The 18716-nt window shown below is 39.3% G+C and overlaps 1 protein-coding gene across 4 annotated transcripts in view; it reads right to left on the bottom strand.

Annotated features, from left to right (window-relative positions):
- Window positions 1–18716, bottom strand: part of thoc2 (THO complex 2) — a 167655-nt gene that overhangs the window by 75220 nt on the left and 73719 nt on the right. For all 4 annotated transcript variants that reach the window (XR_005944023.1, XR_005944024.1, XM_041195847.1 and 1 more), the window contains 6 exons: window positions 9584–9779; window positions 7497–7538; window positions 5518–5648; window positions 5329–5430; window positions 2800–2884; window positions 1751–1844 (listed from right to left, as the gene is read on the bottom strand). Coding sequence is in view for 2 of the 4 variants with exons in the window: in XM_041195847.1 (XP_041051781.1) it covers window positions 1751–1844; window positions 2800–2884; window positions 5329–5430; window positions 5518–5648; window positions 7497–7538; window positions 9584–9779 (650 nt within the window). In the remaining 2 variants the exon portion in view is untranslated. The remainder of the gene's footprint in view (window positions 1–1750; window positions 1845–2799; window positions 2885–5328; window positions 5431–5517; window positions 5649–7496; window positions 7539–9583; window positions 9780–18716) is intronic.

Below are 18716 nucleotides of genomic sequence, written 5' to 3'. Positions count from 1 at the left end.
TAACCCCCTCATGTTCGTCAGCCTGACCCCTTGCCTCATAGCCCACCACCCCGAATGAGGTGCTACTCTCTGAAAGTGGAGGCCTGCATGATTACCACAGCACAGTGGTGTTCCTCGGGACAATGAAAGCAAAGAGAAGGAGCGGACCAACCCGACAGCCCTAACAGAGTGGCGATCATCGCAACAAGTCTGGCGCAGTGCTTTGGCAGGTATGTTCCACTCACCTCAAAGTTACCAGCAAACTAAGATCTGACTTGTGCACGTCACCCCTTTTCAAATTGGGTTTGACGTCAACATAATTTCCTGCTGGCGTGGCAGAAGATTGGAAAGCATGGCAAGATTCCGGCAAGCAGCTGTTTTAATGAGCATTCATGACATGTAACGAATACAAATGGATTTTGCGCTACTAGTTGGCGAGATAACCAACTCACCACGAAAACACCATCAGGAGAATTGCGACCTGTTTTTGCAATGGCGGGTTTTCGATTTTCTAACTCCCACTGGATTCTCCTCCATTCCCACCTGACAGAGCTGGCCGCGCGCAAGATGGGAAAATTCCACCCATTATTTCAATTTTTCTGCACAACATGTTACCAAAATTAATCCAAGGACAGTTGTGCACCTTTATAATTTTTGTCTCGGCATGCCTACAGGGGGTCTCATTTATATTGTCAGTGTCAAATGGTTGCAGGGTTTTTAATTATTGCCTAAGTGTTTAAAATTCTACCTTTTCTTTTTAATTAGTGAATATCCATTATCCAACCACATTACATAAATTTTTCTTACCAGTTACAGTCCATGAAAGTTCTACAAATTATATTACACCTCATCAATGCCACTACATAGCCCTAAAATATGTTCACCAACTTTAAAAAAAAATCCAATTTATCTGAATTTGAACCCACCCTTCCTCCCCCACCCCACTTAAATACCTCCACGTGATTGAGCCTCTGAATATCTTGAGTTCTGTTTTGAGGGATTTATTTTGAGGAAAAAGACACTTGCCCATGGATCAGTTAAGGGACATTAAAGGTCCCTGCAAGATGATTTGCTAAGCTGAAACAGTTGCAGATCACCTCTTGGCTCATGTTAAAACTACATTCCCCATTTGTTTGCTATAGCGGCACTTTATGGTACACAGTAATGACTCCTACAGTTTATATCACCAGCACAGTCAATTAAGTGAGAACATGATTTTTTTCCATGTGGAAAGCAGTTTTACCAAAAATGTCTGCCTCATTCTTCCCAACATTGCTGGTTTCAAATGAAACTAAAATAGCATCTTACAGGGTTGATATTTCGCATTTTAGAGACATTACACCAAAGGACAATTTTTATGAGGTGCTCAGGTATACCTTTGTCCACAGGCATGCTTGTGAAATCAGATAGATGTTGGGGAGACTGGAAAATAAGATAGCTCTGATACCGCACATTGTAGAGCACAGCGAGAAAGAATCACCGATCCCATGAATCCTGCCCGTTTAGAACATGCTCCAAAAATCCAATACGAAATGCATTTTAAATACATTGCAGAAATACTAAAGGAGCTCTATTAAGGACTGCTAAAATAAGCAGTGCTTTTCACAATTACCAGGGATAATTCAAATGTAGAATAATTTGAGTAGTTCTTAACTACAGTGCATTATTTATTTACTAATTGACAAATGAATCCAGTGAATGGAACATCATGTCATCCCCGACTATTGATGTTAAATCAATATAAATAAACAACTTCTTTAAAAAAGGATACAAGCCAAGACATCATAGTTCAAAGAAGTGAGGTATTTCAAAGAATCCACAACAGGAGTAATTAGGTTGTCATATTTCTGAATCTGTGATAAAATCTAGTAAGAAACAGGTGTAAAAGACAGGCAATCGATATGATTACTGGAACAAGAGTGGTTGGCCATTACAAGAAGACCTATTATGCATTAAAATTCTGTATACTGTTTACTTGCACACTAGTGACATAAGAAACAAAGAGGCTTCAAATCATTGGATATGGCTCTTAAGTTAAAAGAAATAGATGCACTAAAATTAATTTCATATACAAGTATAGTAAAAGACAATGAATTAAAGAATGGATGCAGAACTATACAACTCATTGTTGAACTTTGTTGAACACATATACAAGAAAAAGTTACCCTTCCATTTATATTTTGCCTTTCACAACTCAAGGTGAACGCTTTAAAGTGAATTAAATGTAGAATGTTTGCGTCAATGCTCAAAACTCACTGCTCATTTAATTAATTTCTGATAGATTTTGGAACTGAATTTGAAGGAATGAAGGAATAATTTTCAGCCTTGTGATTGCCATTCTTCAAGTTAAGTTTATACATTAAAAAGCATAGCTACCCGATGAGCAGAGTGGAACTTAGTGAATGTATAGTGTTTAATTGTGTAAAACAATTTGGTGCATTTATCAGCTTTTTAAAAAACTTGTCCTATTTAAAATTAAATGTTAAAATATTTGCAGCATCAGTGACTTATGTGCAGGATGTGATGGACAAGTCAAACCTGTGCTGGAATGAACTGTCAATTCAGACAGATGCAGGGCAAAGATCTTTCCATAACGCCTGAAACATTAGGAATTGGACTGAGTCTGTCCAAACTGGATGTTTATAGCCAGGAGTGAGGGGGATTCTTTTATACATTAGATATAGCCAACATTCAAATCCAGATTCCAGAGTTCTAATAACAGTTATCTAATTTAAAGTACACCCAAGAAGAACTATTACACTTTCATCTGGATAGATGTAATTTTCATTAGTACATAAGTGAGCACAAAACAACACGTACATAATCGAACAAAATTGTTGGATTACTGTGACTCAGCTTTCCAATTTGTCTTCCAGAAGGCTTTACATTTTCCTTAGTCAGTCGTCTGGAAAAGAGAACAGCGGAAAATGAAAAGATGGTTTTAGTATTATTTTTACATTTCAAGTTTGAAAGTATATCAATATATTGTGAACTTATGTTAAAAATCAGCAAAACAAACCACACTTCAATTAAATAAGAACTTCCACATCATGGAAACAGTGGTTTGCAGCCATTGGCTACCAGCTAAATAAAAAAGGGAGGAAGACAAAGTTAATAGCAAACTTGTTAAGAAAGCACATTTGTTTGTTTGGTAGTTAATGGAAAGCTAATTATCAACACTAACCGGCAATCGTCATTAAGTAGTAAATGCCATAACTACAGAAAACAAGTTAATGTAGAAATCAATCTTAAATATGACTATAAATCCAATTTTTCTTCAATGCTCATGTAAAACATCTCAGTATTTCACATTACCATCAAAAGGTGCATCCTTAAAGTCAAATTTCCAGGAAAAAATGGTTTATTCTGACACCGGGTAGGGCCTAATGGCTTTTTTCTATTCTTATAAATTCTCAGATTACAAAATCTTATAAATCTAAGGCATCTTGAACAAAGATCAATTTGACCCATACCACATGCCAAAGACACAGCCATATGATCCAAAAATCAGACTAGTATTGTATCATTGATTCAATACATTTGGCCAGCTAAAATGACCAGTGGATACCAGAGACACTGACTCACTCATCCAGCAGAAGTAGAATAGAGCACAAACATTGTCTACCCTAGCTCAAACTCATTGAATGCATTCAGTTTTGTAGATGGGGTCATCTGCATATCCAGGACAGGCCAGCTGCAGAAGTGCTTCAGCATCAGCATCTTCTCTCATCCTGATCTGCCCTTACAAGTCTCTTACTACCACATAGCCGAAGGTCTCCTGAGGCCCAAAAAAGAAAGTCTTCAGCTCTGATGGGAAATAGGAATAAGAACCATGAAAAACTTAATTAAACTCCCTCAAGGCCTTATTCTGTTGCAACGTATAAAAGTGCAACCCATGAATTCAGAGCTGCCCTGGAACTTACTAGGCCCAATACAATGATATAAAAATGCCTGTCGAGAAAAATAAAACCAGATTCTGTTTCAAAAATCTCACTGACCCTGTCAATGCATCCTGCACTTCAGGCGATAATTTCGGCCTCCGCTGCCTTCCGAAAATTATTTCATACATGCCTTTTAAATAATATTGCAAACGTTCATTGAAATATCAAGTCAAACAGCAGTTAGGAGGTGGAAATTGTAACTTGAATCATAAAATGTCAGTTTATTGTAGCAATTTCACATCTTTGTACAACAATGCAGTAAACTAGTTATACCACAACCTGATTAATATCGTTAAATAGTATTTTTAATTTCCTATGCAGCAAGCCAATACTTTTACTGTTACCAGTGTACAATTTATATTTCACGTACATGGAGCTTCATTTCTATTTCAGTAACCATGTTATATGACAGCAATAGTTCATATGACAACCACTTTTCATTTCCTCTGCTTTAAACTGTTTACTTGATATTACACAGAATAGTTGGAAAAAAATTCAGCTGAAAGATTACATTTCTCAACACTTTGTGAAAGGCTCGTTTTAGTTTTAGCATTATACTAAACTCTAATAAAACCTGAACCATAATTACTATTGCTACTCTATAAAGATCTGTTACTAACCATTGCAAAACAAGGAAAAATAATTAAATTCTTAAAATTCTTTCAACTCATTCATAAATTTTGACACATTAAACCAAAGGCGGAAGAAAAAGAAGAAATGTATACACAGTCTTGGGTGTTCCCAGAAAATCATAAAGACAATGATTCATTTTTAAATTGTTAGCAGTTATGTAAGCACACAAAGAGACAAATTTTCATGCAGCATTGCCCCACATGCAACAATTAGATAATCATTTAAGATAGCCATTTAATCTGTTTCCGTCATGTTGGATGAAGAATAAACGTTTTCCGGGATCCCAGGAGAACTCCACTGATTTTAGTCGATTAGTGCCTTGGGATTTTTATGCCCACGTGAACAGATGAGGCCTGATTTATGCTATTGACAGACTGATCATGGTAAAACTGTTCAACCAAGATACCATTCTTATACAAACAGAACACCATTGGTATTTCAAGTCAAAAATAAATTTCAAAAGAGGACTGCTTGCCACTCTTAAATGTGGAGGGGAAAATCCAAGTATTTTAATCATAGTTTTGATAATCTTGTCACAAAGCAATGAAGCAGTGTAGCTTAATCCCAATGGTCTAGTAACTAGCATGTCAGAAAGAAAAATCTATCATCTGTTCCCATGAAGGGTTTTACAATAATCCATGAATTTAAAATGACAAGTTTTCAAGGGGAAAAAAGTATTAACTTTCCTCATCACTAGCATATGAAAGTAATAGGACATTCCGTAATGAGCTTTGCTCCAGCTCACTTATTTGAATATAAAAAATAAAAAACTTACTTCATAATATACTTGGCCCTGTCAATTGTCTGAGCTTTGACTTTGACCAGCAGAGGATGGCTACTGTAAGTGTCATTTTTCCACTGTCCATACAAACGATACCTTAAAACAATATATTTAAGTGTTAAGCCACAATGTAACGACACAGGAATAAACCAATATATTTGAACGTTCCTCTAAGATATTCACCTATACTGGTAAGGGAATGTTTTCAACATTCCCCAAAGCTCTTCTGACATACATGCATTGGAGTCCATTAAAGTAAGGGAAGGCAGCAACACCTGATCTGCAATACTGAGGAAACAACTCACGAGTGACTCCTGTAGAGTTAAAGAACAGTTATACAGTAAATGCTCAAGAATAGTTTATTTAAGATCAAGTTCATGCATTATTCACTTCAATAGATAACATAGCCCACAGCCAATCTGTCAATTAACATCAAATGGCATTTTCAACAGTGAATAAGCAAAACTGAACGTTTCAGCAAGCGACGTTTAAACCCTTTATAATGATGTAAGATGCCACTAAATTGAAGTAAGAGACATGAGTCAGTGGCATCAGAAAAATTTAATAGGAAGTCAAATCTTGAAACAGTGAGATATTTCACAATGTTCCTTAACAACAATTTGAGCACTTCAGAATATTTACGGGAAGCAGTTCATTCTTCCAATGAGATGTGAACCAGCAACTCACAATTATCATAAAGGTCTTCACAACTAAAATACCTGGAATTCGATAAGTATTGACATACAATAATTTTTTTTTACATTATGTAAATAATTCAATGTAACAAATATGCCAAAACACAGCAAAATTAGTACTGTGTGCTCGAGACACGCTCGCATTTGCCTTTGAATATCTACTTCATTTCTAGGTCAGGTTAAATGCTTATTTTAAGGATGTAGTCAAGAGGCATAGAAACGTTAGGACTCAAACTAAACTTAATAACTTTGCTCTGTGCAACATTCTATCATTTGACACCATTCTATATTCACTTTCCAAGATACAGTGACAGTGGACTGTGAAGTTTTAGCGAAAAGATTGAAGTGCAGGTCAGGAAAGGTTATGCTCAAACTACATTTAGAATGCTTGTCATCTTGCACAGCTTAAGGTTAAACTGAGTGATTTGAACCAAAAAATTACACTCAAGATTTGAAAACATTAAATAATATTTATATTCATATAAAATGCCTTCCATCTGTTATTTTCAGGGGTCATCTAGTCATTAACGAGTTTGTTTAAAACAAATTCAAGCTTGGATAAAAATAACAAAGGAATTTCATCCAAAAGTTTTAATATTTTAGTCTAATTTTAACAATTTAAATATCACAATATAAACTAGTCATAAAAATTATCGTCACATGTTTCATCAAATATATCAGGGTCTCATGTAACAAAAACTATGATTAAAAACTGAGTTTTTGTTACAACCAATCTAGGCCAGCAGTTCCAATGCAATACTGAGGGACTGCTATTCTGGCAGAGATGCTGTCTTCTGAATGAGACATCAGGTGGACATAAAAGATCCCATAGTGGTTTTCAAAGAAGAGAAAGGGAATTTTGCGGTGTCCAGGCCAATATTTATTTCTCAACCAACATCACTAAAATTAATTATCCAGTCATTGATCTCATTGCTGATTGTGAAATTGGCTGCCATGTTTTCTACATTACAATGGTGGCTACACTTCAAAAATACTTTATTGGCTTTAAAGCATCTTTGATGCCCTGAAATCAGGTAAGGTACTTTTTAATTAAACCTTTTCTTCTTTTTCATTAACATTTTCTAACCCAGCAGTCCAACCTGAGCTCACCAAGTTAGTTTATGTGTCCCATATTGCCCAACATAGCCCATTTAGCAATACATCTCACCCACACCATGCTACTACTGTATTCTTAGCAATTTCACATTATTGCTGCACCACCAGGCTATTGCTATGATTGCACTACCAATAACAAAACTTCCAAGACCAATTAAGCTTGATGTAATATTGTCCAAACTATTGAAGTTACACAAAAATTGGTTTAAGTGGGAAAGTAAAATGCTCTAACCTAACTGTTGTCCAAAGAAACTCAGTTTAATATATTTAATAAATATGCACACAATCACAGGCAATGCATTAGGAAGAAATACCTAGTAATCTGATCTCGAATGAATTATGGGAACTTACCATTTTTTCCTTGTCATCTGGTTTACCTCCATCTGATGCATGCTGCAAATGCACAATAAAGTGTGTTAACTCCATTATTTAAGCAACAATTTAAAAAGTGACTTGGTCAGTCAAAGTCGCCACGACAATTCAATTATTTATTTTGCAGGTCAAGTCAGAAACACAACAACAGACTTGCATACTAATAGTAAATACAATAGGTTCAAGCTTGTTGTTATAATTAACTTTTCCTTTTATGAATAAAGATTTAGACATACATTTCTTCACTGATTTTTCCAATACCAAATCTTCTCAGAATCCTCAGTACTAATTTAGTCGAAACACCAAATATGCAGTAACCAATACATTCAGAACAAAACAAGAAGCAGCACCAAGTTTTGCTGTGATTGAGTGTCATTGCGACGTTGACAACTAACAGTCAGCATCAGAAAACCAACAACTTTCTCTATGTATACACTTGATCTTATTAATGTAACTTCATTTATTAGATTTGCCATAAATCAAACATTTTCAAATGTGAGCATTTAAGACCAGGCATAATTTTAATGAAAATACTTAAAATACATTAATGACAGAAAGGTAGTTAAAATCAGCTAGCAATGCACAATTCTGATGTAACTAATGGTTTTGCATCATTGATGATAAGCAACCAATGCTTGAGGGGATTTATTTATGCCCCAGCAAGTAGGACTTGGAGCAACCTAGATAGAGTTGCATTATCTACGAAAACACCATTAAACAATACCACAGACTCCAAATAATGGGTATAGCATCTAAAAACAAATATTGTTAAAAGTTATGTTCAGGAGTGAAAATTCTGTGCAGCTGTTGGTCTATCTTCACACACAAAAAAAGTGTTGACAGAAAACTCAAAACATCTTTCTTGCAGTCATCATTTAACATATGACAAATTAAACTGAATAAATTTAGGCAGTCACCTAAAATGGTTAATCTACAAATAGACTATATGCTTCAATCCTTCACAAACAGCAAACTATTTTATCCTAAATTTAAACTGAATTGCAATTTATCTTGCACACCTAATTAATGTTTTGACAAGGTACAACCGAATTAAACTTGCAGACAGCTGAATGACCTGTGCTTTGCAGTGATTACTCTTTACTATTTATTGTTAATTCAGACAGTTCACTCTTGTTTCGTGTTTAATAGGCCAAAACTGAATAAATATGAAGCAATAAACTGAACTTGACATTTGAGTACCATGACATAGTAAAACTATTTGCTGTTGGGCGTGATGGTGTGTGAGCTGAATTGCTAGAAAACCAGTCAGGAAGGTATTAGCTTCAGTAAACCTGACAGTAGTTTTAAGGTTTAGTGTTTTTCAAATAGCTAGTCTTCACATTTCACACTCTCAGAAATTGGGGCACCATTTACTGATGCACTGAACTGGTCTCTGTGACCTTTCATTCTTATTTTGCTTTTTGAACATCTTTGTCTCAACCCTAAATTTTATTTCTAAGTATTCCACACACACTGCCACCATCCCCCCTAAATATTTTATATAAAATTTACATTAATAGTTCCTTAATGGCTGGACTTTTTTTCTTTACTTTCGGTTTAGTTTACGAGCATGTGTATATGTTCTCGTCATCACCTCCATCATTCATAAACCCAAGCAACCTTGCCCAATATTGCTTTCCTTTTCTTTAAAAGAGAGTCATACAGGGGTCATTCAGTTCATTATGTCTGTGCCAGCTCTTTGCAAGAGCAATTCAGCTAGTCCCACTTGTCCACCCTGCAAATTTTCTCTGTTCAGGTGTTTATCCAATTGCCTTTTCAAAGCCATGATTGAATTTGCTTCTACCATACTCTCATGCAGTGCGTTCCAGATCCTAATCACTCATTCTGTGAAAAAGATTTCCCTCATGCTGTCATTAGTTCCTTATCAATCACCACAAGAGACTCAAATGCCCTGATGAAAAATTAAGAGCTTCTAGTCAAACTGTAAAAATGTCACTCTTCTAGATTTAAAGAGCATTAAAGCAGATATAAAACTGCAAGTTTTAGAACAATGACATACAGAAAATATACAAGCCACCAAAAATTTGAATAAAGCTCACACCAACCTCTTTCATAAATGCCTTTCCTATACGAACCACTTTGGCAAACAAGATAGGGTCATGCCATAGGTGAGGGCCAAGGTAGCACAGCATGCTAAAGACTTCTTTTCTTAAGTCTTCAAATGTTTCGATTGGCTTTGGAGCCCTTTCATTTCTAAGCGATGGAATGACAGCTCCCTTGGCACCCTTTGGTACACCAACTCTGCAAATAAAATATGAAGATTTCGTATAAATATAAGCTAAGTTGATTGAAAAAGCTCAGAACAGATAAAATGCTTGACATTAACAAAATCTACAGAAAGGTAAGAACACTTTTATGAACTTGTGTAAATATCAAAATGCAGCTGACACCAATCAAATCAAAGTGTTCAGTGAATAATCTGATTTGATGTATCCAAGTTTCATTGGAATAATTCTTGTCGAAGTAGAGTCCATAAATTATTTTAAAGAAAATTAGATAATTGCCTGAAATAGCAGAACACCAAAAGATAATGGGGAGCAAACACAAGAATGATATTAGATTTCTGGCTAATGTAGGGTTAAAAACTACCAGCACAAACTAGTTTTCGTGCTATAATATTCTACAGTTCCAAGGAAAAAATATTTCCATGGCTAATTCCTTAGGTTTTCCTCCAAAATTTCAAATATTACTTATAGAACTGTAGTTTTTACAATCCTCTCCACTCAAGTTGTAAGAATTCTGTTAAACAAATATCAAATGATTTAATTCTTCTTCAAAAGATGCATCAGTAAAGGTTTTCAACATTTCAACAATTTTTTTTTTTATTATTCATTTTCAGGACGTGGGTGTTGCTGGCTAGTCCAGAATTTATTTATTGCCCATCTCTACTTCCCTTGAGAAGGTAGTGGTGAGCTGCCTTCTTGAACCACTGGAGTCCCTGTGGTGTATGTACTCCCACAGTGCTATTAGGAAGGGGGAGTTCCAGGATTTTGACCCAGCAACAGTGAAGGAATGGTGATATATTTCTAAGTCAGGATTGGCAAGTGGCTTGGAAGGGAACTTCAAGGCGGTGGTGCTCCCACGTAACTGCTGCCCTTGTCCTTCTAGATGGTAGTGGTGACGGGTTTGGTAGGTGCTGCCTAAGGAGGCTTGGTGAGTTTCTGCAGTGCATCTTGTGGATGGTACACGCTGCTGCCACTGTTCATCGGTGGTGGAGAGAGCGAACATTTGTGGAAGAGGTGCCAATCAAGCAGGCTGCTTTTTCCTGGATGGTGGCAAGCTTCTTGAGTGTTGTTGGAGCTGCACTCATCTAGGCAAGCAGAGAGTAGACCATCAAACTCATGACTTGTGCCTTGTAGATGGTGGACAGGCTTTGGGGAGTCAGGAGGTGAGTTACGCGTTGCAGGATTCCTAGCCTCTGACCTGCTCTTGTAGCCACATTATTTATATGGCTCGTCCAGTTCAGCTTCTGGTCAATGGTAACCCACAGAACGTTCACAGTGGGGGATTCAGTGATGGGAATGTCAATGAACATCAAGGGGCGATAGTTAGATTCTCTCTTGGAGATGGTCATTGCCTGACACTTGTCAGCCCGTGCCTGGATATTGCTTCAGTATCTGTGGGGTCACAAATGGTGAACATTGTGCAATCATCAGCAAACATCCCCACTTCTGACCTTATAATGAAAGGATGGTCATTGATGAAGCAGCTGAAGATGGTTGGGCCTAGGACACTATCTTGAGGAACTTCTGCAGGAACTGAGATGATTGACCAACAACAATCACAACTGTCTTCCTTTGTGCTAGGTATGACTCCAACCAGCGGAGAGTTTTCCCCTGATTCCCATTGACTCTAGTTTTGCTAGGACTCCCATTGACTCTAGTTTTGCTAGGACTCCTTGATGCCAAACTCGGTCAAATGCTGCCTTGATGTCAAGGGTAGTCACTCTCACCTCACATCTGGAGTTCAGCTCTTTTGTCCATGTTTGAACCAAGGCTGCAATGAGGTCAGAAGCAGAGTGGCCTGGCAGAGCCCAAACTGAGCATCAGTGAGCAGGTTATTGCTAAGCAAGTGCCCCTTGAGAGCACTGTTGATGGCTCCTTCTGTCATTTTACTGATGGAGAGTAGACTGATGGGGCAGTAATTGGCCAGTTGGATTTCACAGAATCTTCAGTGCAGGAGGCTATTCAGTCCATCGAGTCTGCACTGATTCTCTGAAACAGCACTTTACCTAGTCCCACTCCCCTGCCTTATCCCAGTGCAATTCTCTCTTTTCAAGTAGCAATCCAATTCCCTTTTGAATGCCTCTAACGAACCTGCCTTCACCACCCTCTCGGGAAGTTTGTTTCAGACTCCAACCACCCTCTGGGTGAAAAAAATTTCCTCACTTCGCTATTACTTCTTTTGCCAATTATTTTGAATCTGTCTCATGTGAGATCATTGAATTTTTGCAGCACTACATCTAGGTCCTTGGACTTGACTCCTCGCATTAACTCCTTGCTGCCTTCTCATTGTGCATCTAGAGGGCCTCCTGGGCGCCTGCAGAGGGATGGCAACTTTTTTCCTTTGTAACTGCTCCAGCAAGGTCACCAATGCAGCATCAGGAAGCCCTGGAGCCAGCTCTCTCCCATGTTGTGCTATTCTTCAATGATTCCCAGGTCAGGATCTCTTCCAGTCACAACCTGCTTGAGACATAATGCATGCACGCTTCTGGCACTGCATTTGAGGGACATTGGTTATTCGTGCATTGTGATACCTTGTTTTTAGGAACTATAGAACTTAGCTCCAAAAATGTGCAAGAGCCCCCTGAAAAGCAGTTGGTCAAGAAAAGGTTAAGAAACTTAGGTTTTCTGTTATGTAGTTAACCTGGTAATTTGCCCTGCTTCTTCTACAGGACATAGCCAGGCAATTTTCCAAATTGCCAGGTAGATGTCAGTGTTGTAGCTGAAACAGCTTGGCTAGGGATGCAACATGTTCTGGAGCGATGAGTCTTTAGTACTAGTGTTGGAATACTGTCAGGGCCCATTGCCTTTTCAGTATCCAGTGCCTTCAGCCATTTCTTGATATCACATGGAGGGAATCGAATTGGTGAGGGCTGGCAACTGTGATGCTGGGGGCCTCTAGAGGAGGCCGACATGGATTATCCACTCTGCACTTACAGCTGTAGATTGCTGTGAATGCTTCAACCTTATTTTTTGCACTGATGTGCCAGGCTACTCTATCATTGAGGACAGGGATATCTGTGGAGCCTCCTCCTCCAGTGATTTGTTTAATTGTCTGCCATCATTCACAACTGTATGTGACAGGCCTGCAGAGCTAAGATCTGATTGGTTGGTTGTGGAATCACTTAGCTCTATCTATTACTTGCTGTTTATGCTACTTGGCACACAAGTAGTCTTGTATTGTAGCTTCACCAGGTTGACACCTCATTTTTAGGTACGCCTGCTGCACTCTTCATTGAACCAGGATTGATCACCTGGTTTGCTGGTAATGGTAGAGTGGGGGATATGCCAGGCCATGAAGTTACAGATTGTGGTGGAGCATAATTCTGCTGCTGCAGATGGCCCACAGCGCTTCATAGTTGTCCAGTCTATTTGAAATGTATCCCATTGAGCACAGTGATAGTGCCACACACCTTGGAGAGTATCCTTAGTGTGAAGACGGGACTTCGTCTCCACAACAACTGTGCGGTGGTCACTCCCACCAATACGGTCATGGACAGATGCATCTGTGCCAGGCAGGTTGGTGAAGATGAGGTCAAATATGTTTATCCCTCACCACCTGCCGCAGTTCCAGTCTAGCAGCTATGTCCTGTGGTGGTGCTACCGAACCACTCTTGGTAATGGACATTGGAGTCCCCCAGCAGGATACATTTTGCGGCCTTGCCACCCTCAGTGCTTCCTCCAAATGGTGCGCAATATGGAGGGATACAGATTCATCACTGGGGACTTGGGGGGGGGGGGGGGGGGGGGTGGTGGTGGCAGTACATGGTAATCAGCAGGAGATTTTCTTGCATATATCTGACCCGATGCCAGGAGACTTCATAGGTTCCAGAGCCAATGTTGAGGACTCCCAGGGCAACTCCCTCTCGACTGTATACCATTGTGCTGCCACCTCTGCTGCATCTGTCCTGCTGGTGGGACAGGACATACTCAGGGATGGTGATGGTGGTGTCAGGGACACGATCTGTAAGGTATGATTCCATGAGAATGGTTATGTCAGGCTGTTGCTTAACTAACCTGTGAGATTCTCCCAATTTTGGTACAAGCTCCGAGATTTTACTAAAGAGAGCTTTGCAGAGTCGACAGGGCTCGGTTTGCCGTAGTCCTTTCCGGTGCCTAGGTTGATGCCGGGTGGTCCATCTGGTTTAATTCCTTTTTATTAACTTTGTAGCGGTTTGATACAACTCAGTGGCTTGCTGGGCCATTTCAGAGGGAATTATAAAGTCAACTACAATGCTGTGGGTCTGGAGTCAAATGTAGCCAGATCAGGTGAGGACAGTAGATTTCCTTCCCTAAAGGACATGACTGAACCAGATTGTTTTTTATGACAATCAACAATGATTTCATAAAGGCAAAAAGGTGTGATTAAGGGTACCCGCATGGGCCCCAGTTATGCCTGTCTCTTTATGGGGTATGTGGAATATTCTTTGTTCCAGTCCTACTCAGACCCCCACCCACAACTCTTTTTTTGGTGCGTCAATGACTGTTTCAGTGCCACTTCATGCTCTCATCTGGACCTGGAAAAATTTATGAATTTTGTTTCCAATTTCCACCCCTCCATCGCTTTCACATGGTCCATCTCTGACACTTCCCTTCCCTTCCTTGACCACTCTGTCTTAATTTCTGGTGATAGACTGTCCACCAATATCCATTACAAGCCTTCAGACTCTCACAGCTACCTCGACTACAGCTCCTCAAACCCTGCTTCCTGTAAGAACTCCATCCCATTCTCTCAGTTCCTTCGCATCCATCTTATCTGTTCTGACGATACACTTTGCAAAACAGTGCTTCTCACGTCTTCCTTCTTCCTTAATCGAGGTTTCCCACTCACAGTGGTTGACAGGGCCCTCACCTGTGTCCGACCCATCTTCCGCGCCTCCACCCTCACATCTCTCCCTCCCAGAAACATGATAGGGTCTCCCTGGTTCTCACTCTTCATCCCACCAGCCTCCGCATTCAAAGGATCATCCTCTGCCATTTCCACCAACTCCAGCGTGATGCCACCATCAAGCACATCTTCCCATCACACCCTGCTGTCAGCATTCTGTAGGGACCGTTGCCTCTGGGACACCCTGGTCTACTCCTACATCATCCCCAACACCTCAATCCCCTCCCATGGTACCTTCCCATGCAATCGCAGAAAGTGCAACACCTGCCCCTTTACCTCCCCCTCCTCACCATCTAAGGACCCAAACACTAATTTCGGGTGAAGCAGCACTTCACTTGCACCACCTTCAATTTGGTCTACTGCATTTGCTGCTCCCAATGCGGTCTCCTTGACATTGGAGAGGCCAAAAGCAGACTGGGTGATCGCTTTGCAGAACACCTTCGTTCTGTCTGCAGGCATGACCGAGACCTTTCTGTCGTTTGCCATTTCAACACACCATCCTGCTCTCAGGCCCACATGTCCATCCTTGGCCTGCTGCAATGTTCCAGTGAAGCCCAGTGGAGGAACTGCACCTCATCTTCCGATTCGGCACTTAAGAGCCTTCCGGACTTAACACTGAGTTCAACAACTTCAGACCATGAAAACTCTCCTCCATCTCCACCCCTTTTTGATCCCCCCTTTTTTCTTACTTATTTTTATTTTTTAATTTTCACTTTTTTTTCCCACTTATTTCCATTTTTATTTTTAAATTAATTTCCATTTTTATTCATTGTTTTATCCCCAGCTTTTAGCCTTTTCGATCTTTTTTCCCAGTGCCGTCCCCTCCCCACCCCACCCCCACTAGGGCCATCTGTCACTTTCCAGAGTGCTTACCCTGGTCCTGCCATCATCACATTCAGCTTTCCACTCTTAATGTCTCCTTTAGCCAGTACCACCACTATTAACAACCCTTTGACCTTTTGTTTATGACATCTTTCACAATCTCTCCTTAGCCTCCACCTATTGCTGGCCTTCTATCCAGCTTCACCTGTTCCACCTCCTCTTAAACAATATACATTTCACCACATTTCTACTTCCCTTTGGCTCTGAAGAAGAGTCATGCGGACTCGAAATGTTAACTCTGTCTTTCTCTCCACAGATGCTGTCAGGCCTGAGTTTTTCCAGCGTTTCTTGTTTTTGTGACAATGATTTTATGATCATCATTAGGCTTTTAATACCAGATTCTTATTGAATTCAAATTACACCATCTAACGTGGTGGAATTCGAGCCAGAGAATTACCCTGGGTCTCTGGATTACCAGTCCAGTGACAAAACCGCTACGCCACCGCCTATCAGCTAGTTCAGGGGAATATTTCCCAATGTCAAGCTTCACATTAAGCTTCTATAGTAAATCAGATCTGCCCATTTTGATTCTGAAGACTTCTTAAATCCTCTGAAGTTATTTTTTCTCTTCCTACTTCTCAAAAAGACTCAGTGGTTAGCACCACTCCAATATGAAAATAGTTCACAGTCAGTAGTTACAATTTTTTCTGCACATTCTTTACGAAACAGATTTTAATTAAGAATTGTATCTTCCTCTGCTAATGCCTGGATGTTGATTCAGGGCGATCTTCCATCCAGGTTTAATTAGAATTTTGAGACAGCTTTTAGCCATCTGCTGTATTTCCTAACAAATTTAAGGTTATTATTTACACAAATACAAGACATTGGCACCTGTGGATACGAGAGGTTTATGAAAGTCCAATAAATGCTTTGCAGTCAGCTCTAAAGAGTTATTAAAATTTATTCATTTTCAAAGTTAATGCTTATTTTAGGACCATAAATTTTACCTGCATTCACTGACTGCTGTCAAAGGCAAATGTACATTTTGCATGACATTGCTTATGTCGAGTCGGAAAATACGCTAAAATGGGAGGTGTGTTGTACCATGATAAATTAGAGAGAGAGGAGGCGGCAAGAAAGCAACGTAACAATAAGGGAAGTAGTGGTCATGGTGTGGCAGGAAGAGACAGAGCACACAAACTTGAGCATGTGCCAGCAGATAAGGCTAGAGGTTGTGAAAATAATAAAAAGGCAAGAGTTAAAGACACTCTACCTGAATGCCCGCAACATGCGCAATAAGGTAGACAAAAAGGTGGCACATATGACCTAATTGCCATTACAGAGATGTGGCTGCAAGGCAACCAAGGTTGGGAACTGAATGTTCAAGCATATTTAACATTTAGGAAGGATAGACAAAAAGGAAGAGGAAGTGGGGTAGCACTGTTAATAAAGGATGGGATCAGCACATTCATGAAAGAAGATCTTAGATCAGAAGATCAAGATGTGGAATGGGTGGAACTAACAAACAGCAAGGAGCAGCAAACACTGCTTGGAGCTGTTTATAGGCCACCAAATAGTAGTGGTAATGTAGCACGGTATAAATCAGGAAATTGGAAGTCCATGTAACATGGGTAATACAGTAATAATGGGGGACTTCAATCTACATCAGCGCTAATGCTATGGAGGGCAAATTCCTGCAATGTATACAAGATGGTTTTCTCAAACAGTATGTTGAGGGACCAACTAGAAAATGGGCTATTTTAGATCTAGTGTTGTACAATGAGAAAGGATAATTCATAACCCTGTGAGAAAGGAGCCTTAAGAGAAGAGTGACCATAATATGATAGAATTTTACATCAAGTTTGAAAGTGATATAGTTCAACCCAAAACTAGAATCTAAATCTCAACAAAGGAAACTACAATTTATGTGCAAGCTGGCTGTGGTAGATAGGGAAACTACATTAAAAGTTATGACAGTAGACAGGCAATGGCTAGCATTTAAAGAGTTAATACATGGTCTACAACAGATTTATATCCTTTAAGGCACAAAAACGCAGGAAGGAAAAGTGATCCAACCATGGTTAACAAGAGAAGTTAAGGATTGTAGTAGATTAAAGGAAGAGGTTTCTAAAGTTTCCAGAAAAAAAAAGATTAATCCTGAGGATGAGGAGAATTTTAGAATTCAGCAAAAGGAGACCCAAGAAACTGATAAAAGAGAAAATAGAGCATGAAAGTAAACTAGCAGGAAACATAAAAATGGAGTAAAAGCTTATAAAGGTACGTAAAAAGGAAACGATTATCCAAGACAAATATGGCCCATCACAGGAAGGGACAGGAGGATTTATAATAGGGAATATGGAAATGGTAGAGAAACTAAACAAATACTTTGCATGTCATCAGGGAGGAGGATACAAAAAACTTCCCTGAAATACTAGACAACCAAGGGACTAGTGAGGTCGAGAACCTAAAAGAAATTAGTATTAGCAAAAATATAGTGCTAAAGAAATTAATGGAACTGAAAGTTGACAAATCCCCTGGATCTGATGAACTAGTGTGTTGAAAGAGGTGCCTGCAGAGATAGTGGATGCACTGGTGGTCACCTTACAAAATTCTTTAGATTCTGGAATGGTTACTGCAGATTGCAAGAATGCAAATGTAACCCCACTGTTTAAGAAAAGCAGGAGGGAGAAAACAGGGAATTACAAACCTGTTAGCCGGACATCAGTAGTAGGGAAAATACAAGAATCTATTATAAAGGATATGATAACTGGGCACTTAGAAAATAATGTTAAATAATGTTAGGATTGGACAGAGGGATTCATGAAAGGGAAATCATGTCTGACAAACACGTTGGAGTTTATTGAGGAGGTAACTAGCAGAATAAATAAGGAGGAACCAGTGGATGTGGTGTATTTCAATTTTCAGAAGGCTTTCGATAAGGTCCCACGCATGAGGTTAGTAAACAAAATTAAAGCACATAAATTGGGGGTAATGCACTGACATGGATTGAAGATCCGTTAACGGACAGAAAACAGTGAATAGGGATAAACGGATCATTCACAGGTTGGCAGGCTGCGACTAGTGGGGTACCGCAAGGATCAGTGCATGGGGCCCAGATATTCACAATCTGCATCAATAATTTAGATTTGCGGACCAAATGTAATATTTCCAAGTTTGCTAATGACAAAAACCATGGTGGAAATGTGACTTGTAAGGAGGGTACAAAAAAAGCTTCAAGAGGATTTA

Source organism: Carcharodon carcharias, chromosome 9 (genome assembly GCF_017639515.1).
Source record: "Carcharodon carcharias isolate sCarCar2 chromosome 9, sCarCar2.pri, whole genome shotgun sequence".
NCBI lineage: Eukaryota > Metazoa > Chordata > Chondrichthyes > Lamniformes > Lamnidae > Carcharodon > Carcharodon carcharias.
The sequence above is the reverse complement of the archived record's forward strand: the minus strand, read 5'-3'. Positions and strand labels throughout refer to the sequence as shown.